The 23,724-nt window shown below is 39.9% G+C and overlaps 1 protein-coding gene across 1 annotated transcript in view; it reads right to left on the reverse strand.

The window, feature by feature from the left end:
• Positions 1-668: 668 nt before the first annotated feature.
• eif3hb (eukaryotic translation initiation factor 3, subunit H, b) overlaps positions 669-23,724 on the reverse strand; it is a 75,119-nt gene continuing 52,063 nt past the window's right edge. The window contains 6 exon segments of the mRNA NM_001292628.1: positions 669-946; positions 2,075-2,207; positions 4,297-4,417; positions 9,604-9,753; positions 13,933-14,032; positions 19,566-19,733. Of these exon segments, the coding sequence (NP_001279557.1) occupies positions 849-946; positions 2,075-2,207; positions 4,297-4,417; positions 9,604-9,753; positions 13,933-14,032; positions 19,566-19,733 (770 nt within the window). The 3' untranslated portion in view covers positions 669-848.

Genomic DNA, 23,724 nt, shown 5'->3' on the forward strand with positions numbered 1-23,724 from the left:
TGTATGTATGGGAGTAAGGGAAAGAAGAGAGAAGGAGGGGTTTGGAAGATGAATGAAAGTTTTCCTCGTTTCCTTCTCTTTAGCTGGTGTAAAATGTGGAATGAAGTAATAATAATAATAATAATCCTTGCGTTTGATATAGCGCTTTTCACGTCGGGAGGACGTCCCAAAGCGCTTCACAGAACACACTGTAAAGTGAATTGATTGTATATTTGTGGGCGAACGCGGCAGCCAATTGCGCACAGCAATGTCCCACAAACAGTCGTGGATTGAAAATGACCAATTTATTATTATTGTTTTTGGTTTTTGGAGGGATTATTATTAGGTGTATGGAGTAAGGAAACTTGCCCAAGGTTTCGCCCTGCCTGGAATTGAACTCAGGTCTCTCGCTTGCAAAGCGAGTGCCCTAACCACTGAGCTACAGGACTTCCACATGAAGTATTCCTGTTTCAAAGAAATAAAGCAAATAACTGCCACATTGCTTAGCAAAAGTGTGGGAATAATAGTCAAAAGTGGTAGATGTTCCCTTTAAAGTCACTGAACCATTGTAAGAAATGTTAATATTTAATTTACTGGAACGACATTCTCATCCACTGGCAGCCTCTTGCTGATTGGACCGCACCATCAGGTGAAATTCAAGTTGAAAGAACAAGAAAAGTCCAACATATGGTTTCCAAATTCGTATTTATTTTCATTTGGGCTACACAAATTGAGGTAACCCAAATCTTTAAATATTTGGTTCAAAAATGTGTAAAACCCAATTTATACAAAGATTAGACTGGTTTTCAAGAATGGGGTTTTGTTGGATCTGAAAGGACCATGAAGCTAGAGCACACCCAACTGGGACTTTAGCTGTTGTGACCCTGAAGAGCTTCAGCCATGAATAATTTGCCCATACTCTGTGCTGTGAACTCCTTGATCCGCTGGCAGTAGGTGTTGATTTGTCCTGTTAGGAGTTTGAAGAAAAAAGAACATTTTAAAGTCTTGAGCAAAATACAGGCTTCAAATTGAAAAGTTCACACATTGTGCAAGTGCATTTTTCTATCTATTTCTGATGTCTAATAATGCTTTTAGTTTTAATGTTTGTGTGCACATCATCACCTATCATTACAGGTTATAATACAACCACTAATGTACAACCATAAGGCCAATCCCATCTGGCTGAAAAACAGCCAACGTCAACATAATTACTGCAGGACACTCAAGCAGAACAATGCCCTTTGACCACCTCTGATTCTACACTAATCACGAGAATGGCTGGTTGAAAAAAAAGACAGAAGTGTACCAAATGGGTGCTATTCTTCTGCTTTACCAATCGTATATGTAAAGCTGGCAGAGTATAACTTGTAGGATCCCACTCATTTAGAGAGGGATTGGGATCTCAAAATTACAGGTTTAATGACCCTTCACACGTGAGCTACCTTTTTCCTGAACTGGTTGCTCACTCAGGTTAACCTAGGTAAATACATAAATGTTGGCAGTCCATTAACCCCAAGCTTAAGTTTCAAACCCCACATTGAATCTATCCCCAAGACTACACTGAGCCACCATGACCAATATCCAGTCTATAGAGTTCAAGTGCTTCACGTACTAACCCGACGTTCAAACTCAAAACGCCATTTTCAGCAAACAAAGGGAAGAAAATATTCCAGATTACTGCTTGAAAGTACTTCAACAGCAGTTGAATGAACCTCAGGGAGGGTGGCAAAGAGTATGGAACAGTTGTTTGTTAATCTGTTAAATAGCCAGCCAATACTCATTGTCTGTATTTGTACATTAACAATCGGTTAACTGGAGAGGTCATTGACATCAGGAGTGGGGAAATAAGAGGAAATTGTCAAAACAATTATCTAAGAGCTCCCCTGATGGCTCAATGGATAAAATACACCATGGGATCCACTACTGATCAGGAATATGTTGTTTTTGATGCCTCTTGTGGGCCACATTCGCTGAACTCAGGAACAGAAGAAAACTAAAATTTAAACTGATGAGATGCATTTAGCAACTGGATCCTATATGAAACACATATATACAGCTTCTACATATATACTTCTTTTTTCTTTTAATCTCTAACCTGCGACAAGGAGAGTTTCAAGCCTTGGTGGTGGCTGAGGTGGTTTGAATAACTTGCTCATATCCTCCTCTGGTAGTGATGGTTCTCCGCGGCTTTGTCTCTGGGTATTCTCCAGTTGGCGCCTGTGCAGATACTGCAAAGAAAGATCAGCATTTAAAATACCCCAAGAGTCTGTCATTAAATAACGTTGTGTACCAATCCTGCTGACAATAGTCATGTGGTAGATATTTAACTTTTCCTAAGTTTATGTTTGAGAAAATGTCTTACAAGTGCACCATGTGCGTAGCTCTAAATCATACAGATTATTGGTCTGTGCTGGGTTAGCTGATCACAACCAGGGCAGATGTGAAGACAATTGGCATTCATGTCCCAGGCTTGCAAATAAAATCCGACAGGGCCACATTCCTGATCAATATCCAGAGACACTGGCTGGAAAATGTATGCCTTTGAAAAACAGCCAAGAGCAGAATAGGATGAGGCTGTGATTTCTTTCACATACACACACACACACTGCATTGCCTGTGGTCTGCATGGTCTTACACATAAAGAATGACATTTGAGTGCCTGCTGCAGGACCATATCCCAGCATAAGTTACCGCTTTCAGATAAGGAGAAGAGGAACAAGAAGTTTTTTTTGTGTTTGTTTTGTACTCACTCAGGTTAAACTTGGTAAATACAGCCAGTTGTCTGACACATGTGGCAACTCATCACCATGCTTAAGAGTATCCAAGCCAAACAGAGTTCCATAAATCACATCTATTGATGGAAATTCCCCAAGACATTTACTGGAATGAAATGTACACTCTCCCTGGAGGGACTCATCCTGCTGACTGAATTCTGAACAGTATTAGGCGCAGGTTGGCAAGAGCCAAGGCTTGGGGACCCCAGAGTGTGTTGGGGTATTGCCGGAGTCTAACCAGCTACAACAACATAGCCATTGAAAGAATCGTCTGGCAAGCTTTCCTGCTGTTTTTCCAGCTAGGACCACCCTATCCATTAGGGCTTTGGCTTGCAGGTTAATGGGAGCAGAGTGACTGGTCTGTTTTTCCAAATCCTGCCGATGAGCCAGGCTTGATTTGGACCTATCTCGCTCAGGAACTTGACTAGTTTTTTTTCTTAGGTTAGCATAACTGATGAAAGAAATGAATCGAAAAAACAAAAACGCTAGTTCACTAGGACACCAGAAGAAACTCCCTTTTCTTTTTCAATAGTGCCATGTTATAGTGCCTCAGTTTAACGTCTCATCTGAAAGACAGCACCTCTGGCAATGCAGCACACCGCCAGTACTGCACTGGAGTGTCAATTTAGGCTATGTGGCTATACAAGTCCCTATGTGGATCTTGACCCTACAGCCTTCTGACTCAAAGGCGAGAGTGCTACCAACTGAACCAGGCTGACACACAATGTGGGATGATGTTACGATTCGATTCCCCTTCCCTCAATTTTCACAAAAGCAAATTTGAAAATACTGCACCAGGTTTGTATTGCCACCTGCCAGTAACAGATGTTATATATTAGTGAAATAAGATTTTATTCAAGTCACAGTAATCTTTCATTAATTGTGGAAGTCCTGCTTCTAAAGTGAAACCGATCCATTGGTATTGTGGAAATGCTAAGAACTAAATCATTCCTCTGATGATCTGTGGTCAGGACCAAGTATTTCACAATAGACCGGCATTTTTTCCAGATTAAGTTCAGAGGAGAAAAATCTATTGCAATTTTAGATTTCATACCATCATTAAGGGCTGAAAAATATATTATTTTGCCAGCTCACCATAACATATCAATTTTACAACTAAAGTGAGATACCGAGCATGAATGTTTTTCTTTTTAATACGCAAAAAATAGCGAAGGACATTGAAGATGCCACGATATTTATAAAACATCAACAACTTTAAAATTGCTGCCAAGCACTTCAACGGTGACTCAGCACAGTTAGGGATGCCAACTGTTCCTGGGATTGGGAAACAGACCACAATGACTAGAAAACTCGAAAAACAACAAGAAAAGCAAATGGAAGAATTCAAAGTACGCCAGTAAAAAGGAAAGTTTTTTAAAGAAAACGTTATACTTGCAAAGTCAAGGATATGATTCACCTCCCCTCTCAGACTGTTAAAAGAATCATCACCATATGGTATCATCAATGATCATTATATAGTTTGTGCCAAACTAATATAAAGTGAAACCACCAGAGTTCCTTATCCAGTTTTGATTATACATACTTGTTGCTTCTGTTGCTGCTGTTTGGTCAGATTTCTCATGTAAGTGTTGTATTTAATGATATCTTGGCTCATTTCATCCACTCGGTCCATTAAGAGCTGGAGGTTCTTCTCCAGGTGGTTTCTGGAAAACAAAACATAATGCTATTTGAGGAAAAGTACAACCCAATAATGAGTTATATATTTGCAGTATGATACAATTCTATTTTGGGGAGATTATGCATACAGCAAAATAAAAAGATGGCAGAAATCAAAGGCATGTTATAAAGAACTAAAAGGTGCAATATCTAGAATTATTCTTGTTCCAAAGCAACGGCAAACAAGTAACCAATTAAAAATGAAAATACATAAGAGTAAGGTATGTAAAAAAAAACTTGGAACTAGACTTAAAATATTGCATCCTTTAAAAAGGTTATATGAATGCCTTTCACAAATAGAACATAATCATTTTAAAGAATACAAAAAACAATAAGAGAGTGCATTTCTCACTTAGCGATCACTCCGGGGGCATAGGCCTGCTCCATGTCCCCTGCCCTGCCTGCCCCTCATTGCCAGTCAGACATTCAGCCCTTTTGCCCCTCCCTCTGAAACTCCATTCCGGAATTACTCTGCCTCGCCCCTCCCTTGCCTCCTTCAAGGCCCATCTCAAGATTGTGTTCTTTGCCTTCAGTCACCCACCCATTCCCCCACTCATATTGATTCCAATCCCCATCTTGGATGCAAATCCTTGACTGTCAAGGTTGAGCATCGCGAGAGCAGCTGGCCAGCTTTCTATATGGATACACAACATGGATGATCCCGTGACATTGTCGGCAATGCCATAAACCCAGAAACTGCGTTAAACTTAAGAGTTCAAAATCCTCATCCTCGTCTTCAAGGACTTCCATGGCCTTTCTCCTTTCTACCTGCTAACCCCTTTATCAACCAGTTCGCTTCAGCCTGCTCCACCTCCCCCGCCCAGTCCACCCCATCATCAGTGGGCAGGCCTTCAGCCTCCCTCCCTTGCCTCCTTCAAGGCATGTCTCAAGGTCCTCCTCTTCAACCATGTCTTCGATCATCCTCCTCCGCCCCCTCCCCTGCTCGGCTCCAAATTCCTGACTGTCCAGTGCCTTGGGATGTCCTCTCAATGTGAAAGTCATTGTACAAAAGTAATTTTGTAGTGTATCATAAACATTGACTGTTCTGGGCCCTTGTTTAGGAAGCAGTCTAAATTTTCTTGATCCCAACAACCATTATAGAGGTGTACCTCTGAAATTAACTGGAGCAAGATGTTATCCACACATCTCCAAGCCTTCAACAAAATGAAGGTGTTTCAATTTGCCAGCATTATGAAACACCTGATCAATGGGTGTTTTTCTTTGCTGTTCCGACAGGTTGCATGCCACTAGTCTTTTTATATTATCCATTTACAGCTAACACAAATCTTCGGGTTGTTTTATGAGGGAAAAACTAGTTGAATACTTCAAGGCAACACATGGGATAGGGCTGTCAGCTGCTACGGAATTACAGATGGTCAAACAGAAATCTAAAAACAAGGTCTTAATTGGCAGGAAAAGGGCACTATTTTCCTGAGAAAAATATCCTGCCTAATTTAAAGAGATTGATAGCTCCAATTTTTTTTATTACAACTAGATCGCAATTAATGGACATTTCCTGAGGGAGTAGCTATTACTCAGGTACTACACAAATCATATATGGATTCTGAACAGAGTTTGAGAAACAGCTGCTCCTAACAGGATGCGCCTTGTGCCAATGGAGTGCGTGTCATGTGTGTGCTTGCCATCAGCAAAGTAAGTACATGTGAAAATTGAGGAGTGATTGACCTTTAGTAGAATCTTAAGAGCATAAAAGTGAAGTATTTCTTTTGTAGCTTAAAGATCCAGTCTTTAAGTACAACATATTCAAACTCTACAAATCTTCTGAACCCAATTTGAACTTGTTATGACTTAAAAGCACTTTTCTAAATAAGAATTGTGTTTAAACCTTACAAAACTGATGTTTTTTCTACTGTGACAATGGTGCTGAAGAAGGGCATTGAATGGAGACTAGACATGTCTCCAAACAAGAGAGGAAAAGTAAGATGAGTCAATTTGGCTGCTCTCACTCACATCCTCTTGTTAGTTATGTAGCATTTGCAGAGTCTTGGACATAGTCACTCTCTGTTTAGCCACTTTGTAGTGGGGGAGAGGGGAGGTGACAGAAGAGAATAAATGGCTAAATAAATAAAAGATAAAATGAACCGACTTTTCTAGCACTTTAGCTGGCCTGACAATCTGCGTTTTTCTGCAGGATCTGAATTCTGTATTTTTTTTAAATGTGAACTTAAACATTTAAAAAAGATGTGAAAGAGAAATATCTTCAGGTAGTCATGTAAAACAGAAACCCCAATTTAATAATCTGCATATGGTCATATAATCTTAACACAGGAAAAGCCAAAACTACACTGGCATTAGAAAAAGTTAGTCAAGGTAAATGTGTAATACAGTTGTAAGAGGCATCTCCACTGCTTGAGCAACTATGTTTAGTTCTGCGACCAGGAGGAATAATTGGGAATACTGCCCATGATTGAAGAGGGTATTTTGTTCAATCCCCCCACCCCCCTCACGTTTCTCATTTGGTGACTAACCACCAGGCTATGGCTCCAAAATAAGAAAAAATCCTGGCCAAATTAAGTCTGTCCTTTTTCATTGACATCAAATTAAAAAGGATTAAAGTTCACATTTAAAAAGGACACAGACCTCGGAGATGTTGAGAAACATACAGGAAAAACTGCTGGCATTGGTTTGAACTATCGAACTTAAACTGAAAAGGGCGTTTTACAGGGCCCAACACATGTTCTGTGTGATCAGAAGCCAATGTTACAGTTATCTAGTATGAAGAATGAGTGATTGATTTAGGATATCCCACCAGGATAATGAGATGAGTTAACTTTACTCAATAATTCCACACCACCAGTAATTACTTGAGAGCAATAACCAGTAAGGTTTAAGTAAAACGCACTGTTACAAAACTGGGTTTTTCTTCAATAGAAAAGTGACAGCGGCAGCTAGAATTGCAAAAGAATAAACTCAAATTAAGATTGAAGACAAAGGCCAAATAATCAGCTGCACACTACACCAAGTATTACTGCAAACAGTGGGAAGAATAGTAACACGAGCAGGTGCTAGGAGAAAATTTAATAACCCAAATCAGATTTAATTTGGACTGAATTCACTAAACTGCTTCATTTAACAGTGTGCATCTTAATTCACTTACAAATTTGCTCACGAATGCAGCAGCAATTAAGGAATGCATTTGATTGCTAACTATTCCTTTCACATCAGGAGACGGCCCAAACTGAAATTAACATGCCGTTCATGTCTGCTGTATCTGGTGAAGAGGGCTAGTTATGTAGTAAATGATGCATGGGTAATATCAAATAAGATCTAATGATAGTTGGACTTCAGGCTTTCCTGTGTTAACAGATTAACTCATTCTGTTTAGATGGATTACTTGTGAATCACAGATTCAAGACTGTGATAAAAAAAAACAAGCAAGGAGAGAGAAAGAGGGAGGTTATCAGTTTGTAACGTTCTGGTTTATACAGTTTGCTGATGTGGATTTATATCTTAGCACCTTGGGATATCCTTCTGACATGAAAGACACTATATAAATGCAACTTATTGTCGTTGTTATACATCTTGCACTAAGACAACAGTGTTCACATAGAACGACTGAATCAATCAAAGTACTGCAGGTTATAGAATTCCTGCACATGTATTCTTTTCAACCGAAATGAATGCAGATCCATGGAACATGGACATTCCTTTTACACTGAAAACTGAGCACAATTCTAAACTTAGCACCTTATGATCTCTGAAGGAATATCAAAATGTAGTTGCAGTGAATATGTTCTGACAGTTTCCTGCAAGTCCAGTTGCTTTGCTCCTCCTGGAACCAGTGCATAAGGGATGTTCAGGCTTCATACTGCAAATTAAAGTTGATCATTTCAACATGGACACTTTTCTTAAGCCTGGCGGTTTGCGACTGTATCTCGTGAAACTGGCAGGATTCAGTTTGCGGCTGAAAATGGTTTCGACAATAAAAAGAAACTAACAGAAACTTTAGTTGCATTTTTAAAAGAGAGACACCTGATGCTTTATCTTGACTTTAACTGAGATGGTTAAATAGAACAAAGTCATGCTATGAACAGGCTGCACTGGAGTGCTGTGGGATTTCATTTGGACTCATAGACTGGGAGATGTGCACCTAGACATGAAACTATCTATACTTGCTCAATTTCATACACATATATATATGTTCCAAATTAATCACTATACTTTAGACTGTGGCACAAATGTAACTAGAAAATAACCTTTTTTGTATGTCAGCTTTCTTATATATATTTCTTATATCCTCACAAATGCACAAATGTACAGCTCAACACAAATAATTTTTGATGCCATCCATACTTTTCTCCCACCTGATACAATAGAAAATTGGGAGTATAAAACCCAGCAATTTCAAACGGGAATCAATTAAGGAATCCTTACAATAATTGGATGTAATAATCATAATCCTTGCATTTGATATCGCACCTTATCACGTTGTTGAGACGTCTCAAAGTGTTTCACAGGATCTACTGTAAAGTGGAATGAATGTATATTTTGTGGGTGAAACGCGACAGCTCATTGCGCACACCAATGTCCCACAAACAGCCATGGAGCGAGTCCACGCTGCATACATGTGAAAACTCTGTTCTGAAATTAGTTTGCATTGGAGGATGTCCCTACAAATTGCAGGTGAGTGGTCAGTTGGGGGGAGGGGAGTTGCCTTCTGGTTTCCTTAAGTGGCTTCCTTGAAATTTCCACATTTCAGAGGAGAAATCCACCAATGATTACACTCCTGGTTATTACCTTCGCTGGAAAGTGTGCATGTGTGGACTTTGGCTAAAGACAGAATTGGGTTCAGCTGCAACTCATGCCCTCTGCCTTCCCCTCGACTAGGCAGTCAAATAATCTGCCAGCAATCACCTATCCAGGTTCTGAAAAATGGCCCATTTGGATGAGATACTTAAGGGAGACCAGTGCCAGTGGCACTCGTCACGAGCAGGAACAGATGTCTCCAGAGGAGAGGAGAAAATTGGAGCAGAGCAAGATGAATTAATTTCTAGTTAGAATACAAGCCAAACGAGCCAAAGGCAACTGCTATCAACATTGCTGCTCCTGGCAACAATAAAGCTGCTCTTACAAAGCAATTTAAAAAAAGAATAAACGCTACATCCTAGCAGCTAATCTTCAAATGTAACTAGATTAGGGAAGTGCCACTTACCCACTAGCTAGATTGAGGAGCTCCTGTTTCTCAGCCACGCTAGATTTTTCCTCCAGTTCCCACATCAGCACGTTGACAAGGTGAGAATTCTTGATAATGATGGGCACTTCTTCAAACATGTTCTCAGAGGTAATGAGTGCCTTCTTTATTCTGTTTGTTAAGTAAAGCAACAAGATGGGAATGAGATAATATTGGGCATGTCTTCAAATCTGCTCTCAGAGATGCATAATGCCATTCTTTGTTACGTTTATTGAAAACGTTTACAGGCTTCACCCTTACTCTAACATCTTAGTGGTTTAAGAAAAGTATGCATCAAAGATTTTGTATTAACAACATCTGTTTCAATTTTGGCCTGTATGTCACTTTCCCTCAAACTGTTCTACCTGCAAAATACAATTTGACTGAAGAATGACAGATGGTAGTTTGAGCACAATCCCCTTCAGCATATTTGAATTCTAAACATCAGACAAACTAGTGGGAAGAACAACGTTTCTTTCATAGTTCTAAGCAGTATTATTGAGGATGGATTGTGCAGGATTCTCTCTGTTGAAAGAAGTTGATAGCTTTTTGGCAAATAATTCAGTTCAGGGATATAAGATGGTCGTGTAGGATTTTTAAACAATTGGGAGCAACCAGACAGACTGTAATGAACGGTCTTTTCCAGCCCCTCCATTTTTATGATAGAAACAAGCAGGATTTCCCAAAAGCTAAAAGGAAAAAAAATATATACTGTTAACAAACAGCGGGGGCAATACACAATCAGCGAGCAAACAAAACGTATTCATTGGGGTTCACATTTCAATTAAATCTAAACTACTTCCTACTTCCACATCAATTCTTATATGCTTCACAAAAGATGAAGCCAATTGACAAGCAAGTTCATTTGATAATTGGTGCAAGTCAGAAGGCATCCTCCAGCTTATTTTGGTAAGGTGTATCCTAATTCTGAGAATACTAATTGACTTTTCAGTTTTCAGATTTTTATGAACACTAAATAGAAAAGTTTTTAAGCTATTGATTTTTTTTAAAAAGGATTCTTTACCCACAAAAAATAGCTGTCGACCCAATGATTTTTTTGTTTCTGTCTGGCAGATAATCAATTTACAGATCAATGAACACCACACACTAGAAATAGTCTTGTTATGGACACATTACAAATCTAAAAAACAAAATGAAATTAAAGTCTCCTTTCTTTGATAGTTATAGAAGACCTACAGGAGTTTGCTGAGGCTCAATCCACATTCTAGTAAGAGCAAACTCTCAGTACAAAACTGGCAATAATTTGGCATAAATCTCAGGAAATTCACATGCAATTATAAGACCAAGCTTAAATATGCCATTTCAGAATGAAACAGCCTGCAGATACATAGCTTGGGCTCATACACAAAGAACAGCAACAACAATTTGCATTTTTATAACGCCTATTATGTGGGGTAGAGTCTCGGAACTCAAAAATAGTTTCATCCACCTAAGTATATAACTCATGTGATTAGATTTCAGAAACACCCCTAGCTCATTTCAAATACTGAACTGTGTGAGTTCTGTAGTAAGATTTATGTGCATGCACGCAACGTTGGTCCACAATCTAACAGTCAACGTATTCAGGTCCTCACAGAACAAAGCACACAAGTCTGCTTGGTGTTGAACTGAGCAGTACCAATGTTCATACACTAGAGGCCCCATGTGGGCTATGTTAATATTGAAGTTCCCTCTAGTGGCAAGCAATAGGTATTGGTACACTTCAATGATGAGGACAGTAAATTTATTGTCCACTCAATCCTCTTCCCCTTCACTCAAAATAAAAGATTTAAAGATCATTTCAGTACTTGACCCTACATGCTTTTCTCTTATAATAAACTTGCCTAAATAGATTATTGTTTGTTTGGAAGTATGTAAGACATGTATTTGGGTGCTACAATAAGATCACTTCCGCACAAATTTGTGCAGATTTTGCATGCGGCCTGAAATCTTCAGTAATTGCTATAAGTCCTCATTACATCAGTCTAACTATACGCATCTTATCCCAGAAGACTTACCTATTCGACTGTGTCTATGGTTATCCCCCACCCCGCCTCTTTCTTATTAGGTGTTCAACTTCGTCTCTGCATTGCGCTGAGATGAAGAGTACTATACAAAAATATCAGATGTTGCTAACTATCTTGTTGGCTCACATTCCATTTGAGTTATGCCATTAATTGTACTTTAGCAATTACAGGAGAAGCAACTGCACCTTCGTAAGATGGGAAGTCGAACCACCTTCCCCTTCCACCTCCCACCATCCCACACCCCATCTTTTTGGGGAGGCTATCCTTATCGTAATGTCCTTCCCCTCAAATTTTAAGGTTATTTTTTGGATTAAGATCTTTGATAGAGAAAGCCAGTAATTGGTACTATTGCCATAATATCTAATGTGTGGATGTTTGCCTAAATCTGAAATGTATTCAGATTTGGTACATGTAGACATAGTTGTCTTTGGCCAGTTCTTTAGCTGAAACTTGTACTTGATGCACCTTAGAATACTTTCTCTACAGTGATTTCCTGTTCACCTGCATTACCGTTGCACAAATATTCAAGGTCACAGCAACTCCACTTTTAATTTGGAAGAATTATATCTGTTTTGTGCAAACATTTAACCTTACAAGCTGTGCACAATATTCTTTTCAACATTTTTTTTAATTGGAAAGATTTTCCTAACAAAATGCAATGATTTTTCTTAATATATAGTTCTAGAAGGTCAAATAATACCTCAAGAGTGATTTGTACAATTTATTTTACTCTGACAAGCTTTTTATAGATGAACATTTCCTTGACTCGTAAAATAGCAATTAAAAGTATAATTATTTAAAATATGTATGTGCTCATCCTTCCTGTGCGGGTTGAGTCAGCATATTTTTTTAGTACAACAGCAATCATTTCATTCAGCTTCAAATAGAACTTGCCTCTTTTTACACTTTTTAATCACATCCAAATATCTCAAAAAACCTTCACAAGTAATTGGTGTCAAGCGTACCGACTATTTTTGTAGACACAGGCAAATGGGTCATTATGCAACAGTGATAACCGATTAATCGGAGGACTGTTACCCAGGAGAAGCTCCCTTTTTTCTAATTATGCAATGGAATCTTGAACAAGCAGACTGGACTTCAGTTTCATGGTTCATCTAACAAGACAGCTCCTTCCACACAGCACTGCCTCCCCCAGTACTGAACTGGAACATCAATCTGGAATATGACCTCAGATTCCGACATGGGACTAAGACCACACCGTCTGACCTGGAGGCAAAAGGTGCTTCCAACTAAGCATGATGATGGGTTTCCACATGTGTCAGACACCTGGCTGACCAAAAAAANTGAATTGATATTTAGAGTACTACATCTTTTTAAAATGTTGGGACTGGTTAGATTGTGTACATCCCAGTGCCCCTGATTGAATTACATGCTTGTGACTTTAAAACGTTGCTCATATTTAGACTTAAATTTATACCTTAATCAATTGTCCCTGGCTGATCTATTACAGAAACCAATTCCAATCTTCTCTTGAAATGGCTGTAAGCTACAGCTTTGTAATTCAGAGATAACCATTTTGATGTTATAACGCGACTAAACGTTCAGAAATAAGCCGGTCCATGCTTATGCTTAATGAGGGAAGGTAAAAAGCATTGCCATGCTTAAACTAAAGAGTAAATTAGGCTGTTTCAGGAAAAAATCAGTCAGTAGAACTTGGGTAAACTCAAGCAGCATATCTGAGTCTGTGAAATACTGCTTTGTGATGTAAATAGATGTGCAACATCCTTCAGTTTAGTCAGGCTTAACCACAATGATTTTGTTAAAGGAAAATACATCTCATTTGTGGAACTTGGGAATAAAAGGGGGATTTCTATGTGCACTGATGCAATGTTGGTTTGAACATAGCTGCCTAATCCTTTTGATTATGAAACTGCAAAAGCCACAAACAGGAATGTTTAATAAAATATATAAAACATGGACATTTTCTGACAATTTTATTCATAGGTGTGATACGCTTTTGAATATAAATTCATCCAGTACATTCTTTGATTGACTTAACAGATGGGTTCCAACTGAGTGCACGCAAATAGCAATGGACATTCCTATTCAGGTTCCACACACCAAACCTGGTGAAATACAGTGAAACAATTGGATAGAAATATTGTTCTTTGTAGACAAGCAATTTGGAATGATCTGTGTTAAACAGCCTCCAATATCAGCTTTCAGAGAAAATACATTTCGGACAATTTGTATTCAGTTTGGTCTAAATTTTGGATCTGGAAATGTATTTTAAAAATGACTATTGTATTCTGGACAAACATACCCTTCAGGAGTGAAATCCTTCTCTTTACAAACTTCCATCAATTTGGGGGTCAATCTGTATGCCTTCAGTGAAAGAGAGCCGTGAGCTGTTTTAATAGGATCTGAAATGATTGAATAGAGAAAATAATCAAAGTGAATTCTTAAAAACACAAATTCAGCAGTACTATGTCGAAAACATTCATTTAATCAAGATGTTGCTATTTTACTTCTGAGGGGTTACTCTAGCAACAGTCACATCAGTTCTTCAATACAGTCAGCATTGGGGAGATGCATGCAACAACAACTTGCATTTATATAACGCCCTTTACTCGGAGTAGTGTTCTGGAGCACTTCACAGGGGCGGAGACTGACAACGAGCCTTAGGGAGGGGAGAGGTGACTGTAAGCACGATCAATGTAAGCATGCCTCCACTTTTAGAGAGATATGACAAATACATATGAACACTCCCCTCATAAAAACAAAACAAGATGATACTATGGAGGATAAACCATTTACAGGTGCAGTATTTGAAGGCACTCCTGAATTGGAGTTGCACAGAATGACCTGCACAGCTTGGAGAACATATTGAAAGAATGCCAGGAGGCTGTCTCAATGGACCTGCAATTGTAAAGGTGACACATCATACTTGATGCAGGAAAGCAATAATAAGACAAGATTAGAAGATGCATTTGAATCTACATTGAGAACGGCTCCCTAAACTAATGGCAGTCTACTTTGGATTTGGATACTATTGGCTTTTTAATGGCAATATCTATCTGGGTTACTGCCTTCAGTGACTTGTCAATCTGTACACCTAGACCGTCTGATCTTAATAATAATCCTTGCATTTGATATCGCGCCTTACCACATCTTTGAGATATCTCAAAGCGCTTCACAGAATATACTGTAAAGTGAATTGATTGTATATTTTGTGGGCAAAACATGGCAGCCAATTGCGCACAGCAGTGTCCCACAAACAGTCGTGGACTGAGTGACCAAATGATTACTTATTACCCCCGGAAATGCGATCCACCAATCGACTAATAACCAGATTTCTACTTACTGACAGGTAAACAGAGGCATATGGAGTAAGAAAACTTGCCTAACATTTCACTGTGCTCAGGAATTAAACCCAGGTCCTCTTGCTTGCGACCACTAAGCTACAGAACTCCACCCATCTCTAGGACTTCCAGCTCTTTAAGATTTGCTCCCTTTAAATGATAAGATTCTTCCTATGCTTTTCCTCTCAAAATGAATTACCTCACACTTTTTTCCCCATTGTTTTCCATCTGCCACTTGTCTGCCCATTCAGCCATCCTATCAATATCTTCCTGTATTTTATTTTGATGCTCCTTAGTATTTTCTTGGAACTCAGTCCTGTTTGGACACTTTTAAGCAAGGTGATGGATTTCAAGCTACCGGCTTTCAAGTTATCAAGCTACCGGCCCATCTCCAACCTCCCCTTCCTATCCAAGGTCCTGGAACGAGTTGTCACCTCCCAGCTGCGCTCTTTCCTCTCCAACCATTCACTATTTGAACCCTTTCAATCGGGTTTCCGTGCTGCCCATAGCACAGAAACTGCCCTGGTCAAGGTCACCAATGACATCCTGACCATCTGTGACCAGGGCTCCCTCTGCCTCCTCGTCCTCCTCGACCTATCGGCAGCATTCAATACGGTCGACCACGCTATCCTCCTCCACCGCTTGTCCTCCCACCTAAACCTTCAAGGCCCTGTCCTTGAGTGGCTTAGGTCGTACCTCTCCCACCGTCTTCACTTTGACTCCACAAATTGTTTTTCCTCCGGCCCCCGCACTGTCTCGTGTGGTGTCCCTCAAGGCTCTGTCCTCGGTCCCCTCCTCTTCACTCTCTATATGCTCCCCCTTGGTGACAACATCCGCAGACATGGGGTTAACTTCCACATGTATGCGGATGACACCCAACTCTACCTTTCCTGCTGTACCCTCAACTCCATGACCACCGATGTCCTGACAGCCTGCCTGTCCGTCATCGAGTCCTGGACGAGAGATAACTTTCTCCAGCTCAACGTGCGCAAAACTGAGGCCCTCCTGATTGGCTCACGTCAGCGCCTCCGCACCTCAGGCGCTGACAGCATCAGCATCCAAGGCTGCACTCTCCACCTCTCAAAGCCAGTCAGGAACCTCGGTGCTCTGTTCGACCCTGAGCTGTCCTTTCTCCCTCATATCCGCGCCACAACTGGCACCGCCTTCCATCACCTCCGGAATATCGCCAGACTATGGCACTACCTCACCCCTCACGCTGCTGAAACTCTGGTCCACGCCTTTATCACCTCAAGGCTGGACTATGGGAACTCTCTCCTCGCCGGCCTTCCCGGCACCTCCCTCCACAAGCTGCAGGTCATTCAGAACTCTGCAGCTCGTGTACTGTCCCGCACCAGGCTTCGGGACCACATCACTCCCACCCTCGCTCGCCTCCACTGGCTCCCCATCCCCCAGAGGATCGAATTCAAGATCCTCATCCTCACCTACAAGGCCATTCACGGCCTCGCTCCCTCCTACCTCTCCGACCTACTATCCCCCTACTTACCTGCCCGTACCCTCCGTTCCTCTGGCTCCGGTCTGCTCCACATCCCCCGCCCCAACCGCCCTACCATCGGTGGTCGGGCCTTCAGCCTCTCAGCATCTAGGCTCTGGAACTCCATCCCCCAGTGCCTTCGCCGCCTCCTCCCTTTCCTCCTTCAAGGCCGGTCTCAAGACCTTTCTCTTTGACCGTGCCTTCAGCTCCCCTCTCGACTCTCTACCCCCTCCTCGCTCCCTCCCTTCCCTCCCCTCACCCTGACCATTTTCCCCCTCCTCGCTCCCTCCCCTCCCCTCACCCTGACCATTTCCCCCTGCTCGGGTCCTGACCCAACTGTACAGCGCCTTGGGACGTCCTCCCGACGTGAAAGGCGCTCTATAAATGGAATCTTGTTGTTGTTGTTGTTCTGCATTTATCACCACTTGGCTAAGCAAAAAAAAACTACGGGGAAAATAATAAACGAAAATAACTAGTGCTTAAAATAGACTTGTTCAGAAGTGAATTTTTATTACGGCGAGAGCCACCTTGCAGTTACTTGAAGAGGTATCTTTTTGGGGGAATGGCTATTTTGAACTTCCATTACTGTTATTGGGAACTTCCATTCCCAGCGCCTTGGGTGTCTTCCCAACGTGAAAGGCACTCTATATATGTCATTTTGTTGTTATGGTTAGGCAAGCTTGCCTCAGAGGATTTACCATACTGTTGTCCAGAACTTACAGCTTCTAAACTGAAAACAAACTGGCAGTCCTAGCTTATAAAATAATGGATAAATACTCATTGAATATTTCAATGCATTTTGTGGTCTTTACACTGAAAAGTATTATCACTGATTTTAGGTAGACTTCTGGGCTTACTTCATGGTAGGAGTAGGTCTCTTTGTACTATCAGCTAAAATATCAAGCAGAATTGCAGAAATCCAATACCATGCACCCAAGCTGGGCAACAAATGTTCAAGCTAAAATCCTGATGCCTACCAACGCAGGCTGGTTCTGAACACAAAGAAGTTCTATCTAGACTTTATAATAATACTTGCATTTGGTATAGTGCCTTATCACATCAGAAGGAAGACTCAAAGCACTTCACCAAATTTACTGTGAAATGGAGCGACTGTGTATTTGCAGGCTAACGTGGCAGTCAATGTCCCACAAATAGCTATGAGATGAATGACCAATTTTATTTGGGGGATTGTTGGTTCTTTAATCTTCAAAAATATTCACACCTTCTTCCAAAGGTATGCTGATAATAGTGGCATTGATGTCTGCTGGTTGGAAACCCTCAAGCTGTAAAGTAGTGGCTTAACCCACCTTTCTACTCTTGGTCTTTGGAGGAACAGAACATACAGAGCAGGGACAAGTTCATCAAAAAGCTTCAATGCATGAAGCTTGCAAGACTGTAAGCAAAATAAACAAAGTCTACTCAGTTACTTAACTGAATTAGAATAAGGATATGCCATTTGTGTGAAGAATATCGGAAAAGATGGTAATAATCCTTGCATTTGATACAGCACCTTATGACTGACAGATGTAATTGTGTAATGTAATTTTGCTGTTTTATAGATGCTTCAAAGCGCATCAAAGGTTCACTGTAAAGTTTAGTGACTGTTTACTTGCATTGGAATGCTGCAGCCAATTTGGAAATAGTAAAGTCCCAAAAAACAGCAGCCATGTGCAGCTATCAAGCTTCCCAAAACAGCCATGAAATTGATCTGCAATTGATCTAGAAGACTGTTGACCCAAACATCAAGAGTCATGGATACCCTTTTTTCAAGACATGAGATGGGAGCTTTAACATCCACCTGAACAGACAGATGGGACCTCGGTTTTGAGGTCTCATTCGATGGACAGCACTTCCAAAAAATGTAACGCATCCCTTGAACTGCACTGAACAACCAGCCGAGATGAGGAGCTACAGCATTCTATCCAGGAAGCGAGTATGCTATGAGACAAGACAAATTGACAACATACTGCCATACATTTAATCCAGCAGCATCTGTCAAAGGATTAATCTTAATAATACAATGCAGTCTACTTACCAAAAACCTATCCAACATACAAATATAACAGATTCACCCTTAATGAGGTTTAAATGCAGTCAGTTTTATTTTTGTAAAATGGTGCTGGATTTTAAGTATACTCCACTGCACATTTTTCTTTTCTGAACCAAGTTTTTTTTCCCAAGGAAAACGTATTCTGCATGAATTAGATTTACTGATCTTGGAGGAATCATTCAGACATAAATAACATATTTTACACATTTCAACAAGCCCTGGTGAATTTTTCATGCATCTCAAATAAATGAACAAATAGAAAGCGAATACATAAACTCCTACACACAAGGAAAGATGTAGAACAGAAAATTTGATACAAGCGGAAAATTCATGAGGGAACGTAAAAAAGAAGAAAATGACGCAGAGTTTCCAATGAATAAAGTATATTTTAACAGCTTTTTCTACTGTAATCCGATTGTCACCATACTGAAACAATTTTTGTGCTGCCCAAAGATTAATCGTGTTCATTAGTATTTTTACTGACAGATATTCACGATGTAACATTTACTTCTCGGTTGGAAACTTTGTAACAGTCTGCCAGCTAATAGCAAACAGTGAGCTCGGGGAAGGCAATAAAGATGTTTTACCTACAGCTATGATACTCCACAGAACATCTGGTTTAGTGAGCAGAGGAAACGCCACTAAATGGGCAGAAAGAAGAAAATCTTTGTGCTAGGGAACAGTCTAAGTTTTGTGAGCGCCTGTCAAGAGGGGAAATCTGGCAGAATGTGTCATAACTGTAAGGTCACGTACTGAGCCAGACTTAAGCAATCAGTTTTTGTTAGACATCTGGTCCCGTTCCATCCACCATCAACAAGGGGGGGAAAGAGGAATGAAAAAAAATGAAGCAGCAACTTCAACATTCCAGAATGTACACATCAGGGCTCTGATAGCAAGAAAAATAAACAGAGAGAAGGAAACCCTGTCTAGACTGAGCTGCTGCTGGGGCTCAGGCAGACACTGGGCTGGTATTTACTGAGAAGAGCTGCCAGGCAGCACTGCCAGGTAAATAGTGCAGGAAAAGAAGTGAATAAAAAAAAACCGTCACTGACCATATATGAGAACCACGGACTCTTCAATTGCATGTTGGTAGCTAAACTGGGAGTCCAGCAGGGCTCGGCTGACAAATGAACCATAATAAGTTGACTGGTACCAGCCAACGTGGAGATGGTCGATGTTGACGTGGCGGAGGCTTCTCATCATTTCCATTTGGTATTGAACTGGAAAACATAAGAGAAGGATGATTTTCTATTTTTAAAAAAAAATGCAATTTACAATTTAACCTTAATTGTTGACTCCTTTCAAATTGTACATACACTTTACCTTTTGTTCAACAGCAACAACTTTTCTGTTGACCAGTTTGAGTTTTTTAATGTATAAAAATCCATTAAGAAATCTGAGTTATAAACTCTTGCCTTGGAATTTTTTTAAGTAAAATAACATTTTGAATACTATGATTCCTTACTGTTGGTTTTCAGCCATAAACTCCACTCTTCTTCTAGAACACCGGCTTCAACGTGGAGAAATCGGGGATTACTGTACTTTAGATCCAGGTTAAAGTCTCCCAATTTAATTTTATTCCCAAGACCACTTTATGGGGCACTATGAGTTGCCAATTTACTTAGGAGGAAGTATCTGTGATATGTTCAGTTAACATGGTGCCAAAAAAGATCCCACTGACTAGGTCTGCTTCTTAGGGACATCCTCCGATGTGGAAGGCGCTATATAAATGTACTTTTGTTGTTGTTAGTACAATATCTAGATTTAGAAAGTTTGAGCTTGTTCTCCATTTTATTGTGTTCTCTGTTCAACCACAACACTATTTCCCTTCAACAAGGAACAAATATTAAAACTTACCTAGAGTACAATCTCATTTTTCTCAGTTTCTGAAGGCAGTGACCTATACTGGGGTATATATATATATATATATGTATATATATATATATATGTATATATATATATACACACACATACATACACATTTGGGATACAGTTACACAGGTGACAATTTGAGTTGATGTGTATCTTGTCCAAGTGGCTATTCTTTGTTTCATTTCTTGACTCTGCTTAATCATGAAATGCTTCACCTTCCATCCAAATTGTGATTTTATCCTATCTTCTCAGGCAGTGCTTTACATAAGGCCTAAAAGGTTCAATCACTGTATACAAAATGACCCAGCCACACCCTGGAAATTAAAATTACCTAAGGTTCCCGACTCAAAGGTGACCATCAGGCCTGAATGCTATTTAAATCTTAAAATAACCCTGCTGTTTTTTCCTGGGACTTTAAATGAGTTTGGTGGCTCAGAAGCATCCCAAACAACCCAAGGATTAATGGTTATAAAAAAGAGTGCATTATTCCAGAGATCTGAAAATGGCCACGAACAAGAATACACCCAACAGATCTGCCCTAAAATTACAGAATGTTGCTGCCCCAGTTAAATCTGAATGTGCTCATTAACTTAACATTTCATTGGTTGTGTGCGTTTTGATTTTAATACACACAAGACTAAAATTACAAACAATGTCCCAATCAAAATGGCTGTAACCTTAATCAAAATGGCTGACCGTTCAATCACCCCAAATATCATGCTAATATCAGTTCTATTTGATGCCAGTCACCACCATATGTATAGCAATGAAGACCAACTATATATGAGATTGACAAACAGCACCATCAGACATTTGACAAACAACGTGCAAATTCTTTGGCTTGAGGACATTTGCAATAGTCACCATTTTTAATTTTCTCTTTTACATGGCGGTTTGTAGGACTTTGTTGTGCACAAATTTACTGCCACATTAGCATTCACTACACTTTAGAGTAAATTCCAAAGTTCTTTGAGATGTGCTCCCAATGTGAAATGCAAGGATATTTTTTTCATAACAACAACAACTTGGATTTATATAGCACCCTCCAAGCCAGACAGCGTCTCAGAGCAGTCATGTTTATTATAAGTAAAACGGTTGTTTTGCCTGCATTCAAGATTACAGGTAAAACCATAATAATCATCAGAATAATCCCTGCATTAGTTTGATATAGCATCTTATTACATCATCCAAACATCACAAGGAGCTTCAAAGTATTTTGCTGTAGAGCGTAGCGACTGTGTATTTTTTTAGACAAACATGGCAGCTAATTCGAGCACAACAATGTCCAACAGCCAGGAAGTGAATGACCAGTGTTATGGGAAGTTGTCAGCAAGGTCACCGTGATAACTCCCTTCTCTTTTCAAATAGTGAAACGGGATGTTTAATATCCACTGGAAGAGTGGAAGGCAGATACCCTTTAGCACATGTGAAACCATTCTACAGCGACAACATTAATATAGTGCACTTCATGTGGGGCAGTGTCTTGGAGCGCTGATGGATATGACATTTATAATGATGATTCTAACAGTTATAAAGGAATGTAAGGGTTATTTGAGAACCTCTACAGCATTGTTAAGAAAAAACACCACTTTCACTTTTTTTAAAACTTCAAAGGAAAACAGACTAAGAGCCTATCCTTTACTCTTGTGACAGCACCAATTCAATAAGTAAATAGTGCGACAATACAGCAGTAAATCTTTACCTCATTTTTTCCCCCCTTACTAAAGGAAATTCTGAAATATCCTGCAATATACTTTTACCTCTTAAAATTTTATATATAAACAAAAGAGAGAGCTTTTGTGCCAATAGTAGATATAAACCATCCAAAAGACCAGCATCTGGATATTTCAATGGTTTTGTCGGGTTAGATCCAGCTTTTATTCTTGTGATCCCTCAAGCACTATTAAATCCCTGAAGTGATGTATAATCAATGACCGGCGGCATTACAAAGTGGGTGGTCTTTAACCCTTTGCTGAATGAGTAGCATTTCTGCAGGTTTCTTTTTAAGATAACAGTCTGTGTATATCTGTAATCGTGCTTCATTGCATTAAGACAGGAAAAGTACTTTAGGTTCAAGAGAACCATCACTTCAACATTCTGAACCTAGCTCCCTGTCATCTCACTGTATCCCTCTCTTCCCTTTCCCAGACACACATTAATTGTGTCTTAAATCCATTTACATCATGCTGTTCCAGTTACCCCTCCTCGTAACTCATTCAGTAAGCACTTAGTGCAAAAATATTCCATTTACCATCGTCATTTTTAACTTACGCCTCCTGTTCTTCTACACTTTCACCACCAGACTAAGTTGCCCCGATTAGCCTCATCAATCCCTTTCATAAAATTCAACATTTCCATGAGGTCACCTTGTAGCCTCTTTTCTAAAGGTACCAAAAACACATTCAAACATTGCTGTCTACAAATATGTCTTATTTGACTTTTCTACAGTAACTCCACAACTGCTTCTGGTTTGAATTCATTGCTTTTGCAGCCCAGAACTTTATTTGCCTTTTTACTGACCCAAAGCACTGGACTGACATTTTTATTAAATTATCCATAATAACCACTTCCTGATCAGCATGCTGCTAAACATATTCTCCCCTCTTTTAGTTCCTTGTTCCCACAGTAATTATATGATATTCATGCACAATAAATTGGACCTTCCAACCATCAGCCCAACTACTGAAAATAAAATCCAAATGGTACTGAATTCCATTGCATTCTCTCCCATTAGTTTCTCAGCCTCCCTTTTCAGTACCAGCTGTAATCTTCAGAGTTCAAGTAAATTATAAATATGGATTATTTCAAAAGTTGCCTGAGGTAGACCACTCAACCTTTTAGGCTGAAAAGTTCATTTAAATATTTGAAGTCATTTTTGCTAAATGCACAACAGGAAAACTGAGATGAGGAAAGGCTTTAATGCTCAACAAGAGTTAATTTCTAAACAGGAACACACAGTGTGGAACACTTTAATTGCCACTAACCATACAATACTGGCCCTTGTGCACAGGTGCTGCGTTACTTGGGAATCCTGCAGCTCAGTGTTTTGAGCACACGCCTCGCAAGCGAGCGATCTGGGTTCAATTCCCAGCAAGGCGAAACGTTGGGCAATTTTCCTTACTCCACATGCCTCTGTTTACTTAGCAGTTTGTAGGAACCTGGTTGTTAGTCGATAGGCGGATTGCTTTTCCGGGTATAATAATTCCTTCTAAAATAATAATAATAAATTGGTCACTCAAATCCTTGACTGTTGGTGGGACACTGCTGTGCACAATTGGCTACTACGTTTTGCCACAAAATATACAGTCAATTCACTTTACAGTATGTTCTATGAAGCGC

The sequence above is a fragment of the Callorhinchus milii genome, unplaced genomic scaffold (genome assembly GCF_018977255.1).
Source record: "Callorhinchus milii isolate IMCB2004 unplaced genomic scaffold, IMCB_Cmil_1.0 Scaffold2, whole genome shotgun sequence".
Lineage (NCBI taxonomy): Eukaryota > Metazoa > Chordata > Chondrichthyes > Chimaeriformes > Callorhinchidae > Callorhinchus > Callorhinchus milii.